We start from the raw sequence: 25532 nt of genomic DNA, 5'->3' as shown, positions 1-25532 counted from the left end.
TTAGAGCGCCAAACACCTGGCATTACTTTTAATCTCCGCGTTTTTCCTGTCTGTTTGTACCATGTTAAGTCTTCTCTAAGATGCCTACTAGATGATGGCTCTCACTCTGCCTACTTCCTAGAGGACTTTTAGCATCGTGAATCTGCCAGTCTAATAAAGACTCTAAAGGCAGGCTCACCATGGGGTCCTTAGGTATGTCGCATCTCTTCGGCCTCTGCGGTCTCACCAAAGCTGTGCTTTTCAGTGGCTGGAGAGATGCCTCCGTGGCAAAGAGCACTGGCTGCTTTTCCAGAGGACCCAAGTGCAGTTCTCAGCACCCTTGAGGTGACTCATAACTGTAGCTGGACTTTTGCTACCTTGAGAGTTCTTTTGGCCTCTTCACTTCCCTACCCCTCTTCTTCCACTTTTGTAACCCCTCACTAGATTGGAGAGAAGAAGGGATGGAGGGAAAGGGGGAGACATGATCATTAGATGACTTCCGACTGATGAGAAGTGTTGACATCCTTGGGGCAAGTCTGATCTTTGCTGTCAGGATAAGTAATTTCTTCTTGTTGTTTCCTCTTTGCTCACAACTGCTTAATAAACTGCAACCAACCAGCAACCCACCCAATCTCTCAGAGATCTAGCTTTTTTTTTTTTTTTTTTGAAATTTTTAAATCTTATTGAAGTAATTTATTCAGATTGCAACTCAATTGTTATCTAGAGCTAGCATTTATATACCCTCTGAATTCCAACTGTTACATACTCGCAGGAACTAGTCATAGCTGACAAAGCCATGCCCCTGCTACAGCAGGAGGCAAATCATAGTCATAGTTTAAAATGAAAGGCAAATCATCATTTAAAGTGAAATACATTCTTATAATATTTGTATGTTTTAAAGAAACCAAAACTCTCACTACACACAACCACCTGTAACTCCAGTTCCAGGTGCTCTGATAGCTTCTTCTGGCTTTTGTGGGCACTGTACTCATATGTTGCCCAGATATACTTATACATATTAAATAAAATATAAAAACCTTTAGAAACAGACATAGACTAAATGATTTTCCTTCTTACCTGGGGGATAGAATTAAAGCTGTATCTATAAAAACACCATTCAGTCAGCATGCATTTATCAAGCACCACTAAGTGCACATTCGTTCAACATGCATGTATGAAGCACCACTGAATGCACATTCGTTCAGCATGCATGTATGAAGCACCACTGAATGCACGTTCGTTCAGCAGGCATTTATCAAGCGCCACTGTGTGTTAAGTCCTTCTTATGTGATCTAAATGCGAATTCTTAAATATTCTAAGAATTGTTCTGATATGAAATCATTGAGAATCCACTCCTAACCCATAGTCTCGAATCTTCCTCATCCTTATTGTCCAGTGAAAGGGGTGTCTTCCTTCCCGATTCAAGTGGAGCCAGGCATGGCTCCTGTGGCCCAGCTGCTCGTCTATGCTATTTTACCTAATGAAGAAATTGTCGCTGACACTCAGGAACTTGAGATAGAAAACTGTTTTGCCAATAAGGTGAGTGTGTGTGTCTAAGCCTGATCCTTTTACTCTCTTGTTTATAAGTGTGGGCAATAAAGAGTCATATCTGTTTTATTTTTGAGACAAGGCTTCTCTATGTAGCCCTGGCTGTCCAAGAACTTACTGTATAGACCAGGTTGGCCTCAAACTCAGAGAGATCCTCCTGTCTCTGCTTTCCAAGTATTAGAATTAGAATCATACACCACCCTTGCTTAATATGTATTTTGAAACCACCACACAGGGTTCTTAAACATGCCCCGTAGTGTCTCTCCAGTTAGTGAGAGGAGACACACCTTAACAGCTAGAGACTTTTGGCACACCCCACTGTAGTGGTAGACAGCAGTCCCTAGCTGTGAGTTCTAGTGGCAGTACCCAAAGTAGGTGGCCACAGGCAGACTTCTTTTTCAATTTAAAAGACTCATGTGGGTTTCAAAATCTATTCTGCAGCAAACCTTAGTGTATATTAATTATAGATACTATTGTCATTTTATTTTATGCATATGGGTGTTTTGCCCATATCTATGTCTGTGCACCTTCTGTGTGCTTGTTGCCTGTGAAAGCCAGAATAGGGCATGGAATCTCCTGGAACTGAAGTTACAGATGGCTGTGAGCAGCCATGTGGGTGCTGAGGAATGAACCCAGGTCCTCTGGGAAAGCAGCCAGTGCTCTTAACTGCTGAGCCATATCTCCAGGCCCCATGTCAAACTTTTAAATTATTTTGAAATAGTTTGCTGCCAGACTTTCCATTGAAAATGCAGTTTCATCAAGCTGTGTCAGTCTTCTGCCATCAATTCCCTAGCATACCTTTGATTCATACACTCCAGGAGAATGTGTTCCTGTGAGTTTAAATTTAGCTCCTCAATATAGACAGAAAAGTGTTTTGACACTTTGTCAGAACTTTTGTTTTGACAGAAAACAGGGTTTTTGACACACCAATAAGAATTAAAATATAAAACTTACCCTGTCAATGAGATTTTTTTAAAAATACAGTATTCTGTCCACATGTGTAGCTGCACACCAGAAGAGGGCACCAGATCCCATTATAGATGGTTGTGAGCCACCATGTGGTTGCTAGGAATTGAACTCAAGACCACTGGGAGAACAGGCAGTGCTCTTAACATCTGAAACATCTCTCCAGCCTGTCAATGGTATCTTTTATTTTTTTTAAAGATTACAAAGCTGTAGTGTGAACTCCACTAAGCCATAAGTAAGTTTTATCTGAGCAGAATTGGCGCTGGTTATCTGACTTTTTACTACTCTGGTAGATGGGCTCTGTCAACGTCAGCCAGCTTTTTGTTTTTCAAAACTACGTCTAGGAGGATTATGTCTATTTACAGCAAGTGGACAGTTCTGCTGTGGCAGCTGTATTCACATTACATATACACATCTAGTAAGTGTGCTACCAAAACGCTGGAAGAACAGATCTGGTAGTTACTAATTTAGGACCCTGCTAGGAGATGAGCAAAGAGGAGCCTGAGAGAGTAAGGAAGGACCTGCAGTCCTACTGGGATGTGTCTTTTCAACCCAGTTTATTTTTTTCAACTTTTTATTGGACAGAGAAAAACTGCTTCAATAATTTCAAGTGTCTTTCCTTTAAGACAGGGTATACATGTTAAATATGTATTAGTTTAAATGTTTTTTTTCAGGCAGCTAGCCCTGTGAATGCTTGTTTGGGTATAGTGGAAAGGCAAATAAGAGAAAACAATGCAAGTCAGGCCTTGGAGGTTTCAGCAGGAACCTGGGATACACAGTGAGTTCAAAGCCAAGTTGGGATGTTTACAAGACCCTATCTCAAATTAAGTTAAAAAAATAAGCCAAATGGAAAAAGAAATGGTTTTGAGTCCAGTGCTGGAAATTGCTCCCTCCCTAAAACAAACAGCTGTTGTGTTGCGGTTTTCTTCTTCCTCTCCTGTAGACACAAACCCCGACATGAGTTGATTTTCCATGTGGTTAAGGTGGAATGGAAGTGATGTCTGAGGTTTTCAGTTCAGATGTGATGGACCCTGTGATCTGATCTGCATCCATGCAAAGTCCTAAAAAATAACGTAAAAATGTCTTGGGTGTTGATCATCAGACTTTGGGGCATTTTGCATCATATTATCCCATCATGATAAAAGTATAGGTAACTCTTTTCCTTCGAAACCTAACCCCAAATATTTTTTACTGTTATCCTCAACTAGATGTAATTAGTCACTAAGGATAACATTGATTATTGTAGCTAGGGCAGCTTCCTTCAAAACATACATTAAGTTTCTTGTCTGGTTTTTGCATCAATAAGCAACTTTACGTTTTTCTGTCACGCCCATTTCTCAGCACATAATATTTTTATCCGATCGTAATCTCAAATGACTAACTTGTTCACTTGACATAGACTCAAATTCACTTTAATGAACCTAAATTTCTAAAAATAAAGATACTTAAGAAGTCTTCATAACAGGCATGATTTAAAACTTCTCCCTTGTGATAGTGAACCTCACTGACCAAGTAAAGTGTAATTCTACTAAGTTGCTGGATGGTGGTGATGCACGCCCTATATCCCAGCACTCAGGGAGGCAGAGACAAGCATATCTCTGTGAGTTCTAGGCCATCCAGAATGAGTTCCAGGGCAGCCAAGGATACACAGAGAAACACTGTCTCAAAAAAACAAAAACAAAAACAAAAAAACAGACTTCTAGAGGGAAATAACAAAATAAAACAAAGCAAAAACTAACACATTGGAACAGAACAAAACAAACAAACAGAAGAGAGTTAAGAACTATCTACATCAGCTGTGTATGGTGGAACACACCTATAATCCCAGAATTTTGGGAGGCAGAGGCAGGCAGATCTCTGAGTTCGAGGCCAGCCTTGTCTACAAATTGAGTCCAAGACAGCCAAGGCTACACAGAGAAACCTTATCTCAAAACAAAAACAAAAACAAAACAAACAAACAAACAAAAAACCCTATCTACATCAACAAAGGAAACCAAACATTCCACAATCAAAACTCTAACCTCCCATTGTTCCACTCTTCTGTACTCCAAAAACACTTAAGAGTTCAGATGCTTAGTAAACTTTTAAATTTCCCGACATACTTAAATCTTTTTGTTTGCTTGTTTGTTTGGAGACAAGGTTTCTCTGTGGAAAGGCTCTGGCTGTTCTAGAACTCAGAGGTAGACCAAGTTGGCCTCAAAGTCACGGAGATCCGTCTGCCTCTCTTTCCTGAGTGGCGGAATTAAACACGACCACCACCACTGCCTGGCTCATACTTACATCTTAAAATACATATGAGATATTTAATGGTCATCAGTGCTGCCTGTACGTTAGAATGTCATGTGACCATGACTGGAGAAGGTTCTTTGTTTAATCTCACCAACTCCTCACACAGATAGGTCAGCCACCAAAGTTCTGCGACTTCCTCCTCCAGAGTGTTTTCAGTACCATACTGGATTCTATTTCAGTGGTATCAAAATCAACTTACTTCCTACCAGTTGGAGAAAGAGAAAGAAAATTAAGAATATTGGTGCCACATTTGCAGGTCATTCTGAAGATGTTGAATGGGGGAGATCCTAGGAAAGTAAACCTGCTGTAAGATTGAGAAAGAGAAAGGAAATAAATTAAAATAAAACACCTCGGCATGGACTGAAGAAGAGAGTCAAGACAATAATCTTCTCCTCCTCCTCCTCCTCCTTCTTCAACATACTGCTATAATCACGTGCTCTTTGCAGGTGGATTTGAGTTTCTCACCAGCGCAGAGCCTGCCAGCATCCGAAGCCCACTTGAAGGTCACAGCCACGCCCCAGTCCCTCTGCGCCCTCAGGGCTGTAGACCAGAGCGTGCTGCTTCTGAAGCCCCAAGCTGAACTCTCGCCTAAATCAGTGAGTCCATTGCTGTGTTGGGCATCACAAAATGCTGACCATAAACCATAACCACAAAAGACAAGATCCTTACAGGGATAAGCATAATGTAATTTCCTAACAGCCACTGACCGAATGACACAAATGCTGACACTTTACAGAATTGTCTCATTTTATCCTGGTCTTTTTAACAAGTGAATGATAATTAAGGTGATTGTGTAAGATGCCAGGTTTTTGTACTTTCCCTGAAATCAAACACTAACTGCTCTTAAGAGTGTACAAAAACAGTTTCTTCTCAAACTCATCTTTTTAAATGTCTTTGCATTTTCAAAGAGGCATCCTCACTTACGAGCTTTGCAGATTCTTCACCTGTTTTACAGTTCTCCCCTGAATCTTGCCTGCAGATCCAACACTGCTGAGTCCAGGATAACTATGACAAATGGTTCAGAAACGGTCCAGATGTCTCTGAGTACCCGTTATCCATCCTCTCTCCCTCTGCATCCTCTAGTGCTCATCTTCATAGTCTCCTACATTCAAATCAATTTTGATCAATTCACTTAATTTTCTAGAAAGAGTCTCATGCAGGTCCAGGCTGTCCTTAAATACATGAGACAACTAAGGACGACCTTGAGTTATTGGTACCCAAGGCTCCATCTCCCAAGTGCTGGGATGATAGCCTGAACTAGCATGCTGGGTTAGACCAGGATTATACGAATTGAGCTATACCTCCCAACTTCTCATGTCTTTAAGTGTTGTGCTTTTCCATGAGGGTTAGAAACTTCTTTCTGTGATTCCCTGCCTCATCCCTCACATCATACTCATGGCAAGGGTGGATAAAACCATGGAAGTTTCCGTTCCATATTGAGCACTGTCATGTTTAAAAACCTTTAAGCAATAGAACAAGAAATGATTTCCCTTTGTTGTCCAATGTACAGATCTATAATTTGCTGCCAGTAAAGGCTAACTCTGCTGCTTGGTTTGCCATGCTAAGCCACGATGATGGTGAAAGCTGCATCCGTTCAGAAGAGATTACTCTTAACGGGATTGTGTACGTACCAAAGCAGGCCATGGGCGAGTACGACATGAACAGCATTTTTAAGGTAATCTCTCTTGAATCACACCAGAGCTGATTTCTAAGTCTGTGTTAAGATGCAAAATCCAATACTTCCAAGCCCAACAATAGAACCCTTCCCTCTCTCTAGCAAAATGCTAATTAAAAGAAAAGACTCTCAGAGGCATGGGCTCATTACTTTGTACACACATAGCGACCAGGATTTCTTTGGCACCTTAAATACAAGGGGCTTACTATTTCTCCTCTCTCTCTCTCTCTCTCTCTCTCTCTCTCTCTCTCTCTCTCTCTCTGCCCCCCCCATATGTGTGTATTAGAGATTAATATATAAGTACCTTCTTGGCAGCCATAATATAAGTCATTTGCACAATAAATTCCTTAAATTTTTTAAAGTATCTGTGTATACATTGTTTGTTGATCATTTTCGCATGGTAATGCCCCACCCTTCCCTTTCTCTCCTCTTCCGGTGATTCCCACCCTGCCTTGACCCCTAGACTGTTTGGCTTCCACTTTCATTAATATATGCACACAGGACTTTATATAGCTCTATAAAGTCTAGGAGCCACAAATGAGAGCAAACACAGAATCATTAAAAATATATAATGTTTTTCTTTCTGAGACTGGTTTAGTTCACTAAATATGATTATCTCCAGTTGCATATTTTCCTGAAAATTACATGGCGTCATTGTTCTTTGCAGCTGTAAATAAATCACATATATGCATATATGCGTATATATGTGTGTGTATATATATATATATATATATATATATATATATATATATATATATATATATAAATCTCACATTTTTTGTATCCATGCCTCTGTTTTTAGACAGCTAAGTTGGTTCTATGTGCTAGCTGTTGCAAACAGTGATTCAGTAAGACAGAAATGAAAGTGACTCTGTGATAGCCTGACTTTCAGGGCTTTGGGTAAAGGGATAATATAGTCATATGGAATATCTACCCCCTTTTAGTTTCTTGAGAAACCTCCACATTTCCATAGTGCTGGACTAGTTTACACTGCTGGCAGCAGTGTATATAAGAGTTCCCTTTATCCATTTCTTTGTCAATATTTGCTGGGGTTTTTTTTGTTTTCCTCAATGGCTGCCATTCTGACTGCACTAATATGGAATCTCAACGTGGTCTTGATTTACATTTTTTCTAATCACTAAAGAAGTTGAGCTTGTTTCATTGTTTATGACTACTTATATTTTTATCTGTTCATTTTACTAACTTGTTTCCTTATGGGGTAAATTTCTTGCTGTTTAGGGCTTTTTGAGTTCTTTGTATATTATAGCTAGTAATCTTCTGTCAGATGTACAGTTGGCCAACATTTTCTCCCCTTCCGCAGACAGTCCTTTCACAATCAATCCACTGGTCCCTTTGCTTTGCAAAGCTTTTTAATTTCACAAGGCCCTGTCTGTCAATGGTTGGTCTTATTAATAAAATCCCATCTGTGTTCAATGTATGTTTTTAAGATTAACAACAAATAAGCAGAGCTATGAGAGTAAAGTATATCCAGATTGAGAATAAAATTTTATACTATCAAAATAGACTAAAATCCTTTGCTTTACTTTAAAAAGATATATAATTCTTCCTATAGAGTCTGCAGCTTAGTAGAGAGGAATTGAGGTCTCCTCTTGGCAGCTTCCAAAATCATCTGTTTAATCTTTCATTTATTATTTCTTTCTTTCTATTTCACATCACAACAGTGACTAGTCACACAGTGTCCCACAGGCTGTGAGCTAAGATACTGAGGGGCTTTTATTTGTGGCTAACATTGAAAGTGAGCAATGGGGACAGGTAGGTGACAAGGGTTCAGATGAACGCGGTGTCAGTACTTTGGAGAAGATCTCAGTTACAATAAACTGAAATAGGAGAGAGGGGGAATTTCCAATGGGTGAGCTGAGTACAGGTGCTCGGGGAAGGAGTAGTTGATGCCAATGCAACCCACCATTTCAAGAGCAAAGTCAAGGAAAGGACAGATTCTCTCAGCATTAAATCCAGACGTTTTGTCTGTCCAGGCACCCATTTATTCAAACATATAAATGCAGGTATTTTCTGAGGAAAAGGAAAATAACGTAAGGCCAAAAATAAATAAATAAACAAAATAAAATAAAAACACCATTACAGAGGCATTAGGCCTAGGAGACAATATTTTAAAGTAGAGATCAGAAGAAACAGACTTGAATGACACTTCACAGTCATTAGCCCCATGGCCTTAATGTTCCCTGACTCTACCATGTGTCGTAACTTTTCTCCACTCAATGAAGAATCTCTGCACTGATCCTAGGAACCGTGTGTCAAACAGTGATGAAAACCCCCGCATGAACCCAAGAAAATAATCACTGCCTTAAGACTGGGTTTTCCAATATGCTTTAACATGTAATTTTTTTTTTTCCAGTCTGCAGGATTAAATATTTTTACCAACACCAAAATCTACAAACAAAACTATTGTCAAGAGTTTCCCTACCCCGGAGCGGCTGTAGCCTACAGCAGCGGAAGAGGTAAGGGTGTGCTTTGTTTGTCTTCTAGAATAATGGGAGCAAAAAACTGGGGTAGGGTGGGCATTTATAGAACATTTTTATACATAGTGAATTTATACATATTGGCTCCATGCAGCTCTTTTGGCAATGCGTTCACAATCACATCTGTGATTACTGTTTCTCTCCTCCTCCCTGTCCTCTCCTCTCCCTCACTTCCCTCCCCAATCTCCTTTCCCTTGTCAAAATTGGCCTTTCCGTTCTAGACATCAACCATCTGGCTTCTCCATATCCTCTCTGTGCTCTGTAGATACCACACCCACATCAGCCATGACAGCGTCTGAGGCTTTGGTTCCCTCTCAGAGGCTAGGTTTCACGTTGCTTATCTTGTTTTTTGTTTTGTTTTGTTTTTTGTTTTTTTTTGTTTTTTTGGTTTTTTGGTTTTCAAGACAGAGTTTCTCTTGGTAACAGCCCTGGCTGTCCTGGACTCACTTTGTAGACCAGGCTGGCCTCGAACTCACAGCTCTCCGCCTGCCTCTGCCTCCCGAGTGCTGGGATTAAAGGCGTGCGCCACCGTGCCGGGCTCATGTCGCTTATCTTTAGGCTCACACAGATACTATCTGTGAGACCATATCTTTTGTCTCACTGAGTCTTTCCTTAAAAGATTTCTTTATCCTAATTCCAGGGAGTTAGGATAAGTACACTTAGGATTGGCTTGACTACGGTAAGCACACTCCTGAAACAGACATTCTACTGTAGAGGGGCTTTTCATTAACTCTGCAGGTGCCTTCCCACCTTTGCAAATATGGTTGCACAGCTCTCTCCCTGGAATTCCCTCCCCATCCTTCGCTTCCCATCAACCAATGAGCACCTTTAAGTTCCAAGTGGTGTAGTCTCCTGGTTAGACGACAACCAATCCCTGTGGCATCTAACTTTGTGCGTTTGTAACTTCTTTCCAAATGTAACCTTGGCGTGTAGCTGTATCACATAACTGTGAGTATAAAATGTTTAATGGCAGGGAATCATAAGCCAATTTATTTTTGGTATACTTATAAATTTACATTTTCTAAAGACAAAAGCAGACTTGCATACTAATGAGGTCAATGGGCTTGACGATATTTGTATAAAGAATTAAACTTTAGATGCCTAAAGATTAAATTTAGATTAAATAATAATAGATACCATACTCAGCTATTAAAAACAAGGAATTCCCAAAATTTGTGGACAAATGGATTGAGCTAGAAATGATCATAATGAGTGAGTTAACCCAGAAGCAGAGAGACTCAAATGGTATATACTCACTTATATCTGCATACTAGCCCAAGGGGCATGTCCCCATGAAAGCCTTCACTTACCAGGAAACTGGGACAGAGGGGAGGACATCCTATTGGGACTCTAGATGAGAGAAGCATGGGAGAATAGCAAAATAGAAGGATCCAGAGGGTCCTAGAAACCTACAAGAAGAACATTATGATAGGCTTATTTGGGCCCAGGGGTCCCGCTCAAACTATGGCACCAGCCAAGGACAATACAGGCTATAAACTTCAAACCCCTACCCAGATCTAGCCAATGGACAGGACATTCTCCACAGTTGAGTGGAGAGTGGAGTATGACTTTCACACATACTCTGGTGCCTCATATTTGACCATGTCCCCTGGAGGGGGAGACCTGGTGACACTCAGAGGAAGGATAGCAGGCTACCAAGAAGAAACTTGATACCCTATGATCATATACAGGGGGAGGAGGTCCCCCTCAGGCACAGTCATAGGGGAGGGGAGTAAAGAGAAAATGGGAGGGAGGGAAGAATGGGAGGTTACAAGGGATGGGATAACCATGAGATGTAACAAGAATAAATTAATAATAAAAAAATTTTTTTTAATTAATAGATACAGTAAGATCTGAAGCATCTTCAGTATTTTTCAGCCTGGTTTATATATAGACTTACACTCATCAATGCTGAGAGTGATATTTCACATAAATACACAGTAAAAGCATTAGATGCGTGTTTATGGCCACTTCAGAAATTATTAGACATTCTATGCTGATTCCATGCTAAAATTCATTGAACGGTGTTTTTATCAAACACAAGTCAACAATTCAAACAACAGCAGTTTTTAAAATTCAGACATTCTAAAATGATACAATCCGAAGATAGACTAGTTTGATACCTCTATGCTCAAAGGAAAATATTAGAACTCTTTTATTAAACCATTATGCTTCTAATAGAGCAGAAACCTCTGTATGGAGAATAAAACCTGCTGCAGCTCATACGCACAACAGCCTGGGATTTGAACCAGGGTATTCCAAGCAATGACAGGCAGTGCAAAGTACACATGTTCTATGCTTAGCTCCAAAGGTAGAGCAAACCGATGGTGCAAACAGAGAGAACACCTAAGACTCATTGTACCTTTGATAATGAATTAGCTTTTAGTTGTAATATGTGTAGAGGTCTTTTATTGTTGCCCACATTGTCCCAACCTCCACACTCAGTTACACAGGCCCGTACTGAGTGTGATCTGGTTCCAAAGTTAGAGTGTGTAACACGCACATTCCAGGAGCCTACTGCTTACTGCTGTGTTCACCGTTAAACGGGTGTTTCTGAAATCTTGCTGCAGCTAATTTCCTTTCTTGTTTTTTGATGTTCGTTGTCAGTACCAGTGGGAGACATAACTATCATTTCAAAAGGACAGCCATCTTAAAGAAAACTACATCTGCTTTATTTATAAAGAAAAAAAAAATACCCACCTCTATTCAGGGAGGCCATAGAACACATGTGTAAAATATAAAAACTACACATAGAAATATTTTTAAAGTGACTATTGGGTAAGTGACCCTCTTCTATATAAGGAACAGACAACTATGCAAAATCAAGAGAATGGGACTCACTGTGGGACTCCTATGTTTTCTCCTCATGTCAGTGCCTCAAGGAATGGCTATGGTAGGAGCCACAAGAGGTGACGTTATGAGAATGACCTCCCAGGTGGACAGGGAAGAAAACCTTCAGGTTCTGACGGGGGAAGTAAAAGAGACTATGCGGAAGTTCTTCCCGGAGACCTGGATCTGGGACCTGGTGACAGTAGAGTGAGTTGAGTGCTCCCTGGGACTTAGCATGGGTTGAGGGTGTGAGTCCTGCTCTGGTGCTCCAGGTCATCTGGTCCCTGATCCTTTTAGTTCTACCATCTCACAGCAAAACAAGTCTTCTCCCCGCTTACGTGGTTCTCAGTTAACAGGAGTTACAGAAAATAGGAAACTGTCTTTTCCCTGGGGTAGGGGCTGGGGGGGGGAGAACAAAGGGAAAGAGAGAGGGAAGGGAGAAGAAAATGAGAATGGGAGGGAGAAACAAGGAGAGAAGAGGGGAAGGGAGGACTTTCAGAGACCACCCCCCCACCTACCACTACCCCCCCACCTACCACCCCCCCCCCACCACCACCACCACCACACCCCCGCAACAGAAGCATCAACCCCCTCCATTTAGTCCCATGGTTAACTGTGCTTGGTCTCCGAGTTACCACATGCTGGTTTTTGTTTTCCTGTCCTTTTTTCCCTCTACGACAGCATATCAGGTGGCCATGAGTTGACGGTGAAGGTCCCCGACACCATCACTGAGTGGAAGGCCAGTGCATTCTGCTTGTCTGGAGCTACTGGCCTTGGTCTCTCCCCCACCATCTCTCATCAAGTCTTCCAGCCCTTCTTCCTGGAGCTCACCCTCCCCTACTCTGTGGTACGGGGAGAAGCCTTTACCCTCAAAGCCACAGTGCTCAATTACATGTCTCACTGCATTCAGGTAAGGACCCTTCTCTGCAAGTAAGCGAGAGAGCCCCATCGCCCCTCGTGACCTGGGATTCCTCAGCTCCTCCTAGAGCTGTGTGTAGTGTGCCCTGATTTTGGAAGGGAGCAAGCACTCAGAGAAAAGCTCTCTGACATCAGACTGTTTTCATTCAGGACTCTGTAAATGTTCCTAAATTCAGGCATGGTTTCCACATGATTACTCTTTCCTTTTTGGATTTTTTTTTTTTTTTTTTTTTGGGAGACAGAGTCACATCATGTACACAAGCCCAAGCTTACCTTAAAAACTCTCACCTTCCTGCCTCAACCAGCAGTGTGCTAGAATTACAGGAGCATGCCCTGTAATCTAAACTACTTTGTATTTAAAGCCTGTCTAAAGAAAAATCTTGCCAGGCATGGTGGTGCACGCCTATAATCCCGGCACTCAGGGAGGCAGAGGCAGGCAGATCTCTGTGAGTTCGAGGCCAGCCTGGTCTACAAAGAGAGTCCAGGAAAGCCAAGGCTACCCAGAGAAACCCTGCCTGGGGGTAGGGGAGGGGAGAGAGGAGGGGATGAAGAAGAAGGAGGAGGAAACATCTTTTCCTCCATTGGCACAGACAAACACCATGCCATTCCTATAGCATTCAACTCTCTTATTGCAAATATATAAACTTCAAAGTATGGCCTAGAATGTGCTCTTTCTGATGCGTCTCAAAGCCCCTGGACTGGTCTGCACACTCAGCTTCTAAGCCTTCCTCCTGATTCCCTCTGCCTGTCTGGGTTTGGGAACAGATCCACATGGACCTAGAGATTTCTCCAGATTTCCTGGCAGTCCCAGTACGGGGCCATGAAGACTCTCACTGCATCTGTGAAAATAAGAGCAAAACCATGTCCTGGACTGTAATCCCAAAGTCATTGGGTGAGTGGCAAAGCTGTTGACTGATTTTTCCTGCCTTGTGTGTTCAGTGGTTTGCTCTGTCTCTGAGCCTAATGCATGCTTTTTCTCCTCTTGAATTGCAAACCGATCAACCAAGCAGAAAACCACTGTGTTCACGGAGGGAGGGGGTGGGGGAGGCAGCGAGAGGGGGGAGGGGGCGGCGGCGGCAGGGGCGTGGAAGCATTTAACACAGTATGGCTGTGTTTTTCTGAAAATTTCAACTACGTTTATTTGCTGTGTTTGTGCCCCAGTGCACATAAGGAGGTCAGCTGACACCTGTGGGGAGTTGGTTGTCTTCCATTACCATGTGGGTCCCAGGGATCAAACCTAGGGTGTCAGACTTGGCAGCGAGCATCCTCAACACCTGGACTTATCTCACTAACCCAGGGATGACCACTTAAAGCCATCAAAATTTTATCTCCCAGGGAAGGTGAACTTCACAGCTACTGCAGAAGCTTTTCAGTCTTCAAAATTGTGCGGCAATGAGGCAACAGACATACCAGAAGCCCTCTTAAAGGACACTGTCGTAAAGCCTGTAATAATCGAGGTGTGTGAGTACTGTGAGTCTGCCGGATAACATCACATTTGTAATCTGGATCTCATTTCCAAAATTATGTATGAGTCGACAGATCAATTTTCTACTAACATTTCAAAGTGATTGGTTTGGGTTTTTTTGTTTGTTTGTTTGTTTTTTGTTTTTTTTTTTTCCCCCTTCTTGTATGTTATGGATCATTTTACTTTTTTTTTTTTTTTTTTTTTTTTTTTTTCTTTTCACTTTCAACACTAAGCCTGAAGGAATTGAAAAGGAACAAACTGTCAACACACTGCTATGTGCAGCAGGTACGTGTAACAAAACAAATGGCGTTCTCAAGTTAAGCCATTTAGTAGAATTTATAGCTGTGGAAAAGTCATCTCTGGGATATGAGTTACTCTGAAAAAATAATAATAAAGCAAAAACTTGTATGCCGTTTCCACAGAAACAAAAAGATATTTCGTAAAGAGAAGCCCTTTCTGGATTACAAATCTCTCAAAGTAGGTTTAATTCCCCCAAGGTAATAAGGGATAAATACTATTGAATATATTATCGTTACTACTGTCGTTGTTGTCATATTTAAAGATAAAGATGAGACACAGTGAAAAAAGTCGTGGGGAAGCTCCTGGCTAGCAGTGAGATTTAAAACCCTTTACCTGAGATGAGGTTCTTTCTTACACATCTATGTCTGTAAAACTCCTCCTCAGACTATGTTGAGGACATCAAGGGATCCGTGTGGCATTGGCATGTTGTAATAGTACATTAGTAATTTAAATATATCCATACTTATGCCTTGATTGGCAGTATCTCTAAAGCACTGACACAGACCCAAAAACTGTATTTGACCGATACTGTTCATATGACCATATAAAGATAGCCATCTAAAAAGTTGGGCACCGTCTAGAATGTTCCTCAAGGTGAGGCTTTACCTATAAATCTGTTCCCTGTAGAGATGCCCTTCTACTTACCAAAAAAAAAAAAAAAAAGCATCCTATTAAATGCATCACAAATTGAAAGTAGCATCAGTAAAAAGTACATTTAATATACCTAGCTTATTGGACATCAACAATTAGCAACACAATCGTTTGCTCTTATGATTCCACCCTGGCTCAAAGCAGAGGTCAGCTGCCACTGCCCAGCATCACTAGTGAGTGTTGTTGCTGTATCACTAGTCCAGAGGAACAGTCTCAAGCTCCTTATGGTTTCTACTCACTGTCCATCACTTTCACACTGTAGTGGCTAGAACCATCATAAGTCAGAGACCATTAGTGTAAATATCTTTGCTAATCTCATCTACATACATTTTGTGTGTGTGTGTGTGTGTGTGTGGGTGTGTGTGTGTGTGTGTGTGTGTGTTCCTTTGGAGGATGTATATATGTGCATGTACATTTGGGGTACAAAGGTCAACCTTGAACCTCAGGTGCTCTCCGCCTTATCTTTGTGAGACAAGGTCTCTCACTAACCTATAACCTAGTAAGGTAAGCCTGCTGGCCAGCAAACCTGAGAGATCTCCCAGTCTCTGCCTCCCCAGAGCTGAGATTACAAATACACATTACCACGTCTGGCTTCTTCTTCCCCGATAGGAAGTATCAAACTCAGGTCCTCACGCTTGCAAGGCAATCACTTTACTGACTAAGCTACCTCCTTTTATAGTCACTAAGTGCCAGAGTCCACAAAGTTACGTACATCAGTGGTGCATGCCCCCTCTCTGACCCCAGAGTGCTGGATTTAGCCGTCATCTGCGCTTTAACAGGCTTGCAGGTCTAATGGGTCTAACGTCGGAACTACCCTGCTGGCCCCACAGACGTGCTCCTTCCCACTCTCTTCATCTCATACCGTGGTATTTCCATTCATTTACGTGTCAAGTATTAAAAAAAAAAAAAAACAATTGAATCTGCCTTTACTATATTGTTTCTCTTGTACCCCGCCCCCAACCCATTCATAAATCTAGCTGACTCCACTTCCATGTTACATCAGAGTCCAGCCACTGCTCACCACATCTGCTTCTCCTGTAGTCCGTTCTCTGGCTGGCTTAACTCAAAGACTTCCTGGCTGAGCTGCAAATGGTACATGCTCGAAACTCCAGCCATTAGGAAGTAGATGCAGGTTCATCACAAGTTTGAGGCCAAGCTAGGCTAGACAGTGAGACCACATCTCAAAAAAAAAAAAAAAAAAAAAAAAAAAATGAATTCCCTTCCACCCCCCTCCCGGCAAGAACATGTCCTATCAGTCAGAGCATGCTTTTCCTCTGCAAGTCCTTTCACAGATTTCCTACAATCCATAGTGCTGGAACCCTCATCATGAGTCACCTTCAAGCCCTCCCCACCCATAACCACCATGGCCTGCTGCTCTGTCTCCCACTTGCTTTGTGCCAGCCACACCAGCCTTCTCCATGAAGTCTTCTCACATGCAGTCTCTGAAGTCTTCTTTCTCCCGGAAGTATCTCTCCAATGATGTTATAAATCTTACTCCGTGACTTACTGATGGTCTCTGAGCACGAATGACTTTATCGATAAGTCTTTCAGTAGGGAGTCACCTCCCCAGCCTCTGTCTTCCTGACTGCCCAAATAACAGCCTCTTTTTAATTTTCTCCGGGAGTGTCAATCTCACTGAGTACAGCTCTACCTGCTAACCCAAGCCTTCACATAAAAGTAATCACCCTAAGACGACAGGAAATTCCTTTTGAAGATTGCCACTCACGGGATTTAAGGCAGAATTTAGCACATACCACACATTTAATGCATAATTGCGGGGTGGATATCTGTGTAAAAACGTTAACAGTGGTGAGAATTGCATCTGAGGAGATAGCTCAGTTGGTAAAGTGCTTGCTGTGCAGACCTGCGGACCTGAATTTGGATTCCCCAGCCCTCATATAAAAGCAAAGCAAGACAGTGTACACCCTGCGACCCCAGAGTCCCAGGGGACCGAGGAACAAGGGAAAGAGAACCCCAGAGGAGCACACACACACATACACACACACACATACACACATACATACACACACACATACACACACACATACACACACACGCACACACACACATACACACACACATACACACACATACACGGAATTAATATAGTCCATGAGGAGAAAGAGAAAGTCTTCCATAACATAATGCTTATAAGGAAAGCTATAGAGATTTAATACAAATATATAATCAATATAAACTTTGCCACGAGACAAGTTGTGGCTTTGGGAAAAACTTAGTTGCATCATGAAACTGCTTAAGGCCCACAAGGTATGAAAAGGTTGTGTCTAGATGGTGAGGAAAAGTATTTGTGACAAGCAGAGAACAGTTCTCACACACCCCGCCCCCACACCCTGTAATTTTCCAGTGTCTTCTCTTCATTCATTAGATGCTGAACTACAGGAGGAGTGGTCACTGACCCTTCCACCCAACGTGGTTGAAGGATCTGCCAGGGCTACACATTCTGTTTTGGGTGAGTCTTTCAGCCCAAGCCATAATAGCCGTCCCTCTCCGTAATGCCACGCGTGCCGAATGATGTCACTGAGCACTCGATACTGGATGAAGGAAAGGAGTGGCAAGCTCAGGGCTGCCCCTGTGCATGAGTGAGAAAGCGGGTTGAGCAGATGTTGGTTAACTCTTGACAGCTAAGAAGGCCTTGTGTTCCCAGCTCCACGTGAGCCATGTGGCGACAGTGTATCCTAAAGGATATGGAAACGATAGTTCCACTTTTCCAGACATTATGGGCCATCAGAAAAGACCTTGTCTCTGGCTGGTCTCTGTCTTCCCTGCTCTCTGAGCATCCTGGAGCCACCTCCCATCTCCCCCCATTCGTTGTAGAATTTACTTTGTCTTTCCTTCCATTAATAGCATGGCCTCTTGGTTATGTTTTGCGGCAACACTACAAGCCATCTCTACGTTTCTCTAATTCACAATCATCTTTCACTCCTCAGGGGATATACTGGGCTCGGCAATGCAAAACCTCCAGAATCTTCTCCAGATGCCCTACGGCTGCGGAGAACAAAACATGGTTCTTTTTGTCCCCAACATCTATGTTCTGAACTATCTGAACGAGACACAACAGCTGACAGAGGCGATCAAGTCCAAAGCCACTAACTACCTCATCAGTGGTGAGCAGCTTTACCTGAACTTCAACAGGCCTTCTGTTGGGTTAAGATTTGGTAATCATGGTCGCAGTGATGTCCAATCAAGTGCCCATCTTCTCTATAATAAGGACTCGAAATAGTGTCAACACCCTTAGAAGCATGTGAGCAAAACGTGATTACTCAATGGCTCTTTAATAGGGTTAATGATGATGATGATGATGATGATGATGATGATGATAATAATAATAATAGTCTGATGTCTCTCTACCTCACAAATGACTGAAACCTCCTCTTCAGGGTATCAGAGGCAGCTGAACTATCAGCACAGAGACGGCTCATTCAGCACATTTGGGGATCGTGGCTGGAACAGCCAGGGAAATACTTGGTAAGATGAAATTGTGTCTTCCTACTCCGCTGATCAGAGGCATCTCGGGAGTCTAGAAGTAGCTGTTCTCTTGCACCTGGGATTCTTTTCTGGAAGGTTTACTCATTGTTAAAACTCCAAATGTCATGTCTGCTAACCCTTGAAACCCCACCTGCTCTGCCAGCACAGCTGATAATAGTGAAAGAAAGAAACAGACATCAGGCAGGGGTCACAGTGCCCACAATAATGCGAAAAGCTTTCTCGCCACTCCTTAGAGGAGGCAAAGCAGGCAGCAGGCAAAGAGATATAGAGTGATACAATCGGAAGCCATTTAGGAAATGCAATTTTGACAAAAGGGTACTATGACAGTTCAATATATATATATATATATAAAGACTGGAAACTGTCGACTAACAGCCCCACCATCACCTAATGTCCTACACTGAAATGTGAAGATCAGTGTCTGCAGGCAACGTATAGCGAACTTTAAAGTGAGGTGGCCCCGCCTTCTCAGTCTCTTTTTCTGCTGAACAGGCTCACTGCATTCGTGCTCAAGGCCTTTGCTCAAGCTCAGTCACACATCTTTATAGAGAAGACACACATCACAAATGCTTTCGACTGGCTCTCGAAGAAACAAAAGGAGAATGGCTGTTTCCAACAGTCTGGATCCCTGCTCAACAACGCGATGAAGGTAATGGCCTGATCCTCCCCTAGACTCTGAAGGTTGGGATATGTAGAGAGCTCTCCAGTCCTGGAGAGATGACTCAGTGGTTTCCCAGCCTCCTTCTCAAAACAGCTCACTACCACCTGTAACTCCAGCTCCAGATGACCCAATGTCCCCCTCTTCTGGCCTCTCTGGGTACTGCACTCATGAGCAAACCCACACATAAAAACACACATATACCCATGATTTAAAAATCTTTAATGAAAATAAAAAGAGTTCTCTGGCCCTACTGACATAACTTGGAGGGTCTAATGCTTATAAAACAGACTCAGACTCTGACCAGCAAGCGCTGAAGTGTGTGAGAGTTCTCGCTCTGTTCCTTCCAGGGCGGTGTGGATGATGAAGTGACGCTCACTGCCTACATCACCATAGCTCTGCTGGAGTTTCCACTGCCTGTCACTGTACGTATACGCCCGTCCCCATACCTCCTTCACAAATGTAAGAACTTTTTTTTTTTAATCACACCTTCAGTTTCAGTGAGTGGTCTTTGCTTTTGGCACATTTCACTGTGGCGTGAATAAGTTCTTTTGAAAAGATATAGAGGAAATTCCTCCCCAGTGTAAACTCTAATGCTGAGTTGTCACAGTGTGGCTTTCAACCTTGGCTTAGCCTGGGGTAATTACTTAGCCTGCTAATGTTATTTTGAAATTGCGTTTTGTCTTCCTTTACAGCACAGTGTTGTCCGCAATGCTCTATTTTGCCTGGAAACAGCTTGGGCCTCCATCTCAAAAAGCCAAGAAAGTCACGTCTATACCAAGGCATTGTTGGCCTATGCCTATGCCCTGGCAGGAAACCAAGACAAGCGAAGGGAGCTGCTTGAATCACTAAACAAAGAAGCTGTAAAAGAAGGTAGAAACCTCTATTGCAAAATACACTTAACTAGAAGTCACTAACGATGCAAAGGCAAGTCCCTCTGTTGAGTCCTCACCTTTCGTGATACCTTAACCAGGAACATAGCCAGAGACATTGCCATGGACACAACACCTAAGTGATATGAACCGTTTTATTGAAACACACATTACTAAGTTTATATAATGCAACTGCTGGGGCCACAAAGTATGTAAGAGACACAAAGGCTCCCCATGTGCTCATCTGGGGAGCTCCATGTACTTTGCTGGTAAAGATCTGCTTGTTGCCAGGCGTGAAGGCTCATGCCTTTTATCCCAGCACTTAGAAAGCAGAGGCAGGTGGCTCTCTGAGTTCGAGTTCAAGGCCAGCCTGGTCTAAATAGTGAGAACCTGTCTCAAAATTTAAAAAGTCTAAGTCGGCCTGGGACTGTTGTAAAGCTTTATTCATTTCATTGTGCCAGTTCATTAGCGGAGCTAATCATCATTCACGGACTAGATATTAAAACCACATTTTAAGCTTAAATTTTTATCCTTTCCATTTAAAAGAGAATTCAATCCACTGGAGACGTCCTGGGAGTGTTCAGGAAGTGAAGACACCCTATTATCAACCTCGGGCTCCTTCTGCTGAAGTGGAGATGACATCTTACGTGCTTCTTGCCTATCTTACCACTTTGCCCTCCCCGACTTCAGAGGACCTGTCTTCAGCATCCAAAATTGTGAAATGGATCACCAAGCAACAAAACTCCCACGGAGGCTTCTCCTCCACTCAGGTCTGTGGAGAGATCCTACGAAGGAAAGATAAATGCATGATAACTTTATTCTGCCTGCAGATGTGTGCACACCCAACTAGTTAGGCGAGTCCTTATGCTGTCTCTGGCGTAGACTTGCTGCCATTTCAGGGACCTTTTAAAGCGTCCCCTTTCCTCTGTGACATTTCCATCCTTCTCCATAAATACCTTTTGTTATTCAAGAACGATCTTATTGCTCATCTTTAGTTCTTTTTCTCTTAGCCTACATTTTCTTCCCCATTTGTAATTTCTACTGCAAATATTGCTACACAGATTTATAAGTTACTGACGTCATCTGCTCAGTTTATATTTCCATATATATTGTAATCTTTATAAATGATAAAATGTATTCCCCCTAAAGCACCTAGATCAGGCCCCCATTAGTAAGCAGGACCAAATTGTATTGAAACTGAACTAATGCGCTGTGCTTGTCACTAAGTAATCCTGAAGGGAAGCCATGTTGACGCTGTGCACTCAGTGTGGCGTTACTATTGCTGCTTTGGCCACGATTTATGTATCATTCTTTTTCTCAGGATACAGTGGTGGCTCTCCAAGCCCTCTCCAAATATGGAGCAGCCACTTTTACAAAAAGCAAGAAGGAGGCATGGGTCACCATCATGTCTTCAGGGACTGTCGTTAAGAAATTCCACGTTCACAACGCCAACCGCCTGCTGCTGCAGGAAGTCAGGCTGCCAGATCTTCCTGGAAATTACATCACCAAGGTGTCAGGGTCAGGATGTGTGTACCTCCAGGTGAGGCCTCTAGGCCCAGAGAATGGGCATGTGGGAAAGAAAGTGTCAAGGGTTGAGTTTTCATTGCACACTCAAGAAGGAAATCTGTGCTAAGGGAATAATGGGGTTACTTAAAAGTGTTTCAGCACAGAGACGAAGAACTTTTCTTCTGTCACTTCCAGACATCTCTAAAATACAACATCCACCCAAAAGCTGAAGGAAAAGCACCCTTCAATCTTCAGGTCAATACTCACCCCCTAAATGTTGATGGAGCAGAAGATCATAGAACATTCCAGATTCACATCAATGTAAGGTAAATTCTAAATTGTGCAAAGTTATACTTACAAAAACGGGGCATTGAATTTGATAACAAGGACATTTTCTTAACTCTTACTGAAAGGCCTAGCATTGAGAATGTGTCTCAGGAATACACACACACACACACACACACACACACACACACACACACACACACTAACACATTTTCTCTGAAGAAAGGAGAGAAAACGATAAGATCTCCAAACAGCTACACAGATATGGCAGATAGAGAAACTGAGTAGTAAAGAAGGTTAGACTTCTGGCTTCAATCAATCCTGAGGAATCCCACTGGAAGGACTTATCTCTGCGTGTTCTCTACACAGTTACACTGGAGAACGACCCAGCTCCAACATGGTCATTGTTGATGTGAAGATGGTGTCAGGCTTCATACCTGTGAAGGCATCTGTGAAAAAGGTAAAGCCTATGCCATTGGCAGAAAGGGCTAATGCTAAACCATTAGTGCAAAGGGCTAACACTAAACTATTAGTGCAAAGGGCTAACACTAAGCCATTAGTGCAAAGGGCTAACACTAAACTATTAGTGAAAAGGGCTAACACTAAACCATTAGTGGAAAGGGCTAACACTAAACCATTAGTGGAAAGGGCTAACACTAAACCATTAGTGCAAAGGGCTAACACTAAACCATTAGTGGAAAGGGCTAACACTAAACCATTAGTGGAAAGGGTTAACACTAAATTCTTTCAGGTGGCAATGCCATAATGTTTGTTTACTTCATTTTAATGGTGTAGTTTTCAAAAACCTTGCCTATGCAAACCAGCATTTCCCGAGTGTGATTCCATCATTTATTACTGTTCATACTGTTTATAATGTGTTGGGTATGACACCTCAATTCTAGTCCCATATCCAATGTTCTAGCAAGCCATTAGCTATCAGCTATGTGGAAACCCTTTCAAAGAATCTATATGCACACACACATATATGTATCTCCTTATACATTCCTAGCATATATGTATCTATACATGTGCATATGAGTAGAAAGGATTCAAAGAGTAAAATCATTATGACTAGTATTTTTAAAGATAAAAATCAGTAGTTTGGATTCTCCAGAGAAGCCTTTTACATCATAAATACCTGAAAATTTCTCCTATCACAAACTTTCCTCATTCTATAATTCTGCCTTATCAACAGCTCCAAAGCCAGATGAACATTCAAAGGACTGAAGTGAGCACCAACCATGTTCTAATCTACATTGAAAAGGTAAGACTTTGTGACTCTGTGCGATCTCTAAGAATTGCTGGGAGGTCTAACAAGACCATCAAGAGCTGGGCGTGGTGGCACACACCTTTTATCCCAGCACTCAAGAGGCAGAAGCAGGTGGATCTCAGTAAGTTCGAGGCCAGCCTGGTTTACAAAGCAAGTGCCAGAACAGCAAGGGATACACAGATAAACCCTGTTTCGAAAATCAACAATAGCAACACACACACACACACACACACAAACACATGCATACACGCAGGTGTAAGGATAAAATAGCTACAATGGGAAATAGGACCAGGATTGATCAGCAAAGCTAACTTGCTGACATTTGACCATTTGCAGAATTTTTGTTCCTTCCCCTCTGATTAAGTATATTATACGGATCCAAGCATGGCCCTTTCTCTTCTAGCTGTGAAACAGGAGGCAGCACACTCACACAGCCTGATATGTCCTAAGAAAACAAGATGCTGACTACTGAGTAAGTTAATTATTGAGTCCAATTGTGTTCTCTCATCTCTCCAGCTAACCAATCAAACCATGAGTTTCTCCTTCCTGGTGGAACAAGACATCCCAGTAAAGAACTTACAACCAGCCTCAATTAAAGTCTATGACTATTATGAGACAGGTAAGTGGGATCCAGAGATGCTGAGCTTTGTCAGGAAACAGTGCCTGCTCTAGTAAAAGCTTACCTTAACTAAAACAAAACCCCACAGTCTTCACTGGAAGAAAGAGTGAGCTTACGGTCACTTACAATTATGTTTTTGTATATTAACCTCTTGGGTACACCTTAAACAAGCATTATATCCATTCTGGTGAAGACATCACAAAACACTTGGTCATGAGTTCTAAATTTCCCTTTAAAGTTGCTTGCCCTGAGCTGGATTATACTAGAAAGATAGAATTGCAATATTTTAAAACCACATCTTACTACTGATGTGTGATATAAAACCCACCATTTGATCTATTTTTTAATGTGCTGTAGATAATCCCCCCAAAGGGGAGGGGGAGACTGCATGTAGTAGCAAAGTCCATTTGTTCCCAACTTTGAACTTGACATTTCCCAGCCTTATACCATCCTAGCAGTGTTAACAATGTCTCCTCCATAAACTGAGTGGATACAGTGGACACACAAGCACAGCAAGCCTGTTACTGAGCCCGGTTCTCTTAGTCCCCACCCTCAATCAAAATAACTGAGACTTTGTCCTCACTAATTCTGTAGCTGTGGTTTATGCCTTCTTTCTTCACTTTTAGGGCTTACCCACAGTTAACCTCTTTCTGCCCATCATTTCTGTGTTCTAGATGAATTCGCCATTGAAGAATACAAGGCCCCTTTCAGTGCTGGTACAGTATAAACAGTTGAATCTGATGCCCACTTAAAGAAAGAAAATGAGCACCTGCTTTAGCTCTCCATTCTAACATTTTGTATTATATAAACTCTGCTGTGTCGTTAATGAACTGGACGGTATCAGATACACTGTAGAATTTCTTAATAGAAACAATGCTAAAGAAGTAGAATTACCTGGAGTGACTTGATTTTAACTAAAGTTATACATTTGAGAGACTTACTTGAGACAGAGAGAAAACATGAGGTTGGATATAGAGGAAGGTGGGAAAGACCTAGAAGGAGTTGGGAAGGAGGAAGAATATGACCAAATACATAAAAATTTTCAAATTAACATACATATAAAGAATTTGGGAAACAGAAAAAATAAATCATCTGACGTTTGTACTCTATACATAGTGGCTACCCACATTTTTCTAAGACACTTTTAAATTAAGTGTCATTGTAGCTAGCTATAAAGCACAGCATGAGAGATCTCATATACAAGACATGCCTTTAAGTTGATTGACAGGGTAAATCTTTCACGATGAATCCTTTTTTCACGGCACTCTTGGTTCTCTTTTTTAAACTTTGATGAAACTCTGAGAACATTTTGTCATTAGAGACAATCAAATTTAAAGATTTACAACTGAGTATTAAATTAGTTCTTTCTGTAGTTTTGTGACTCCCCTGACATTTCCAACTATTCTTCTGTTTAGGCTCTGAACAAGGAAATGCTTAAAAAGGAGGACATGTAGATTTCATCAGTTGAACTTCCTCAGACATGAACAAGCAAGACCTGTTAGAAGAAGGGACAGTGAAATAAATGTAAGGGAATTAGAAACACATAAAATTCATACACTCAATAAAGTTATGACATTTGCAACTATGTTTCCTTTCCTTTCTGTGCTTTTAGCTTTATATTTATTTTCTGAGATAGAAGTTTCATTTTCCACAGCACTTTTTTGTTTGTTTGTTTGAGACAAGCTTTCTCTGGGTAA

General features: G+C 41.9%; 1 protein-coding gene across 1 annotated transcript in view; it reads left to right on the top strand.

Moving 5' to 3' along the window:
• Window positions 1–25288, top strand: part of LOC127197693 (pregnancy zone protein-like) — a 43315-nt gene extending 18027 nt beyond the window's left edge. The window contains exons 14-35 of the mRNA XM_051155662.1: window positions 1376–1518; window positions 5229–5378; window positions 6293–6482; window positions 11829–11986; window positions 12416–12694; window positions 13468–13594; window positions 14038–14159; window positions 14401–14452; window positions 17505–17588; window positions 18067–18243; window positions 18517–18604; window positions 19118–19274; window positions 19634–19708; window positions 19979–20156; window positions 20702–20925; window positions 21477–21695; window positions 21857–21987; window positions 22316–22406; window positions 23142–23210; window positions 23733–23835; window positions 24510–24551; window positions 25251–25288. Coding sequence (XP_051011619.1) covers window positions 1376–1518; window positions 5229–5378; window positions 6293–6482; window positions 11829–11986; window positions 12416–12694; window positions 13468–13594; window positions 14038–14159; window positions 14401–14452; window positions 17505–17588; window positions 18067–18243; window positions 18517–18604; window positions 19118–19274; window positions 19634–19708; window positions 19979–20156; window positions 20702–20925; window positions 21477–21695; window positions 21857–21987; window positions 22316–22406; window positions 23142–23210; window positions 23733–23835; window positions 24510–24551; window positions 25251–25273 — 2882 coding nt within the window. The 3' untranslated portion in view covers window positions 25274–25288. The remainder of the gene's footprint in view (window positions 1–1375; window positions 1519–5228; window positions 5379–6292; window positions 6483–11828; window positions 11987–12415; window positions 12695–13467; window positions 13595–14037; window positions 14160–14400; window positions 14453–17504; window positions 17589–18066; window positions 18244–18516; window positions 18605–19117; window positions 19275–19633; window positions 19709–19978; window positions 20157–20701; window positions 20926–21476; window positions 21696–21856; window positions 21988–22315; window positions 22407–23141; window positions 23211–23732; window positions 23836–24509; window positions 24552–25250) is intronic.
• Window positions 25289–25532: the final 244 nt, after the last annotated feature.

Source organism: Acomys russatus, chromosome 13, assembly GCF_903995435.1.
Source record: "Acomys russatus chromosome 13, mAcoRus1.1, whole genome shotgun sequence".
Taxonomy (NCBI): domain Eukaryota; kingdom Metazoa; phylum Chordata; class Mammalia; order Rodentia; family Muridae; genus Acomys; species Acomys russatus.
Note: the sequence above shows the minus strand (reverse complement) of the source record. Positions and strands in the feature narration are given on the sequence as shown.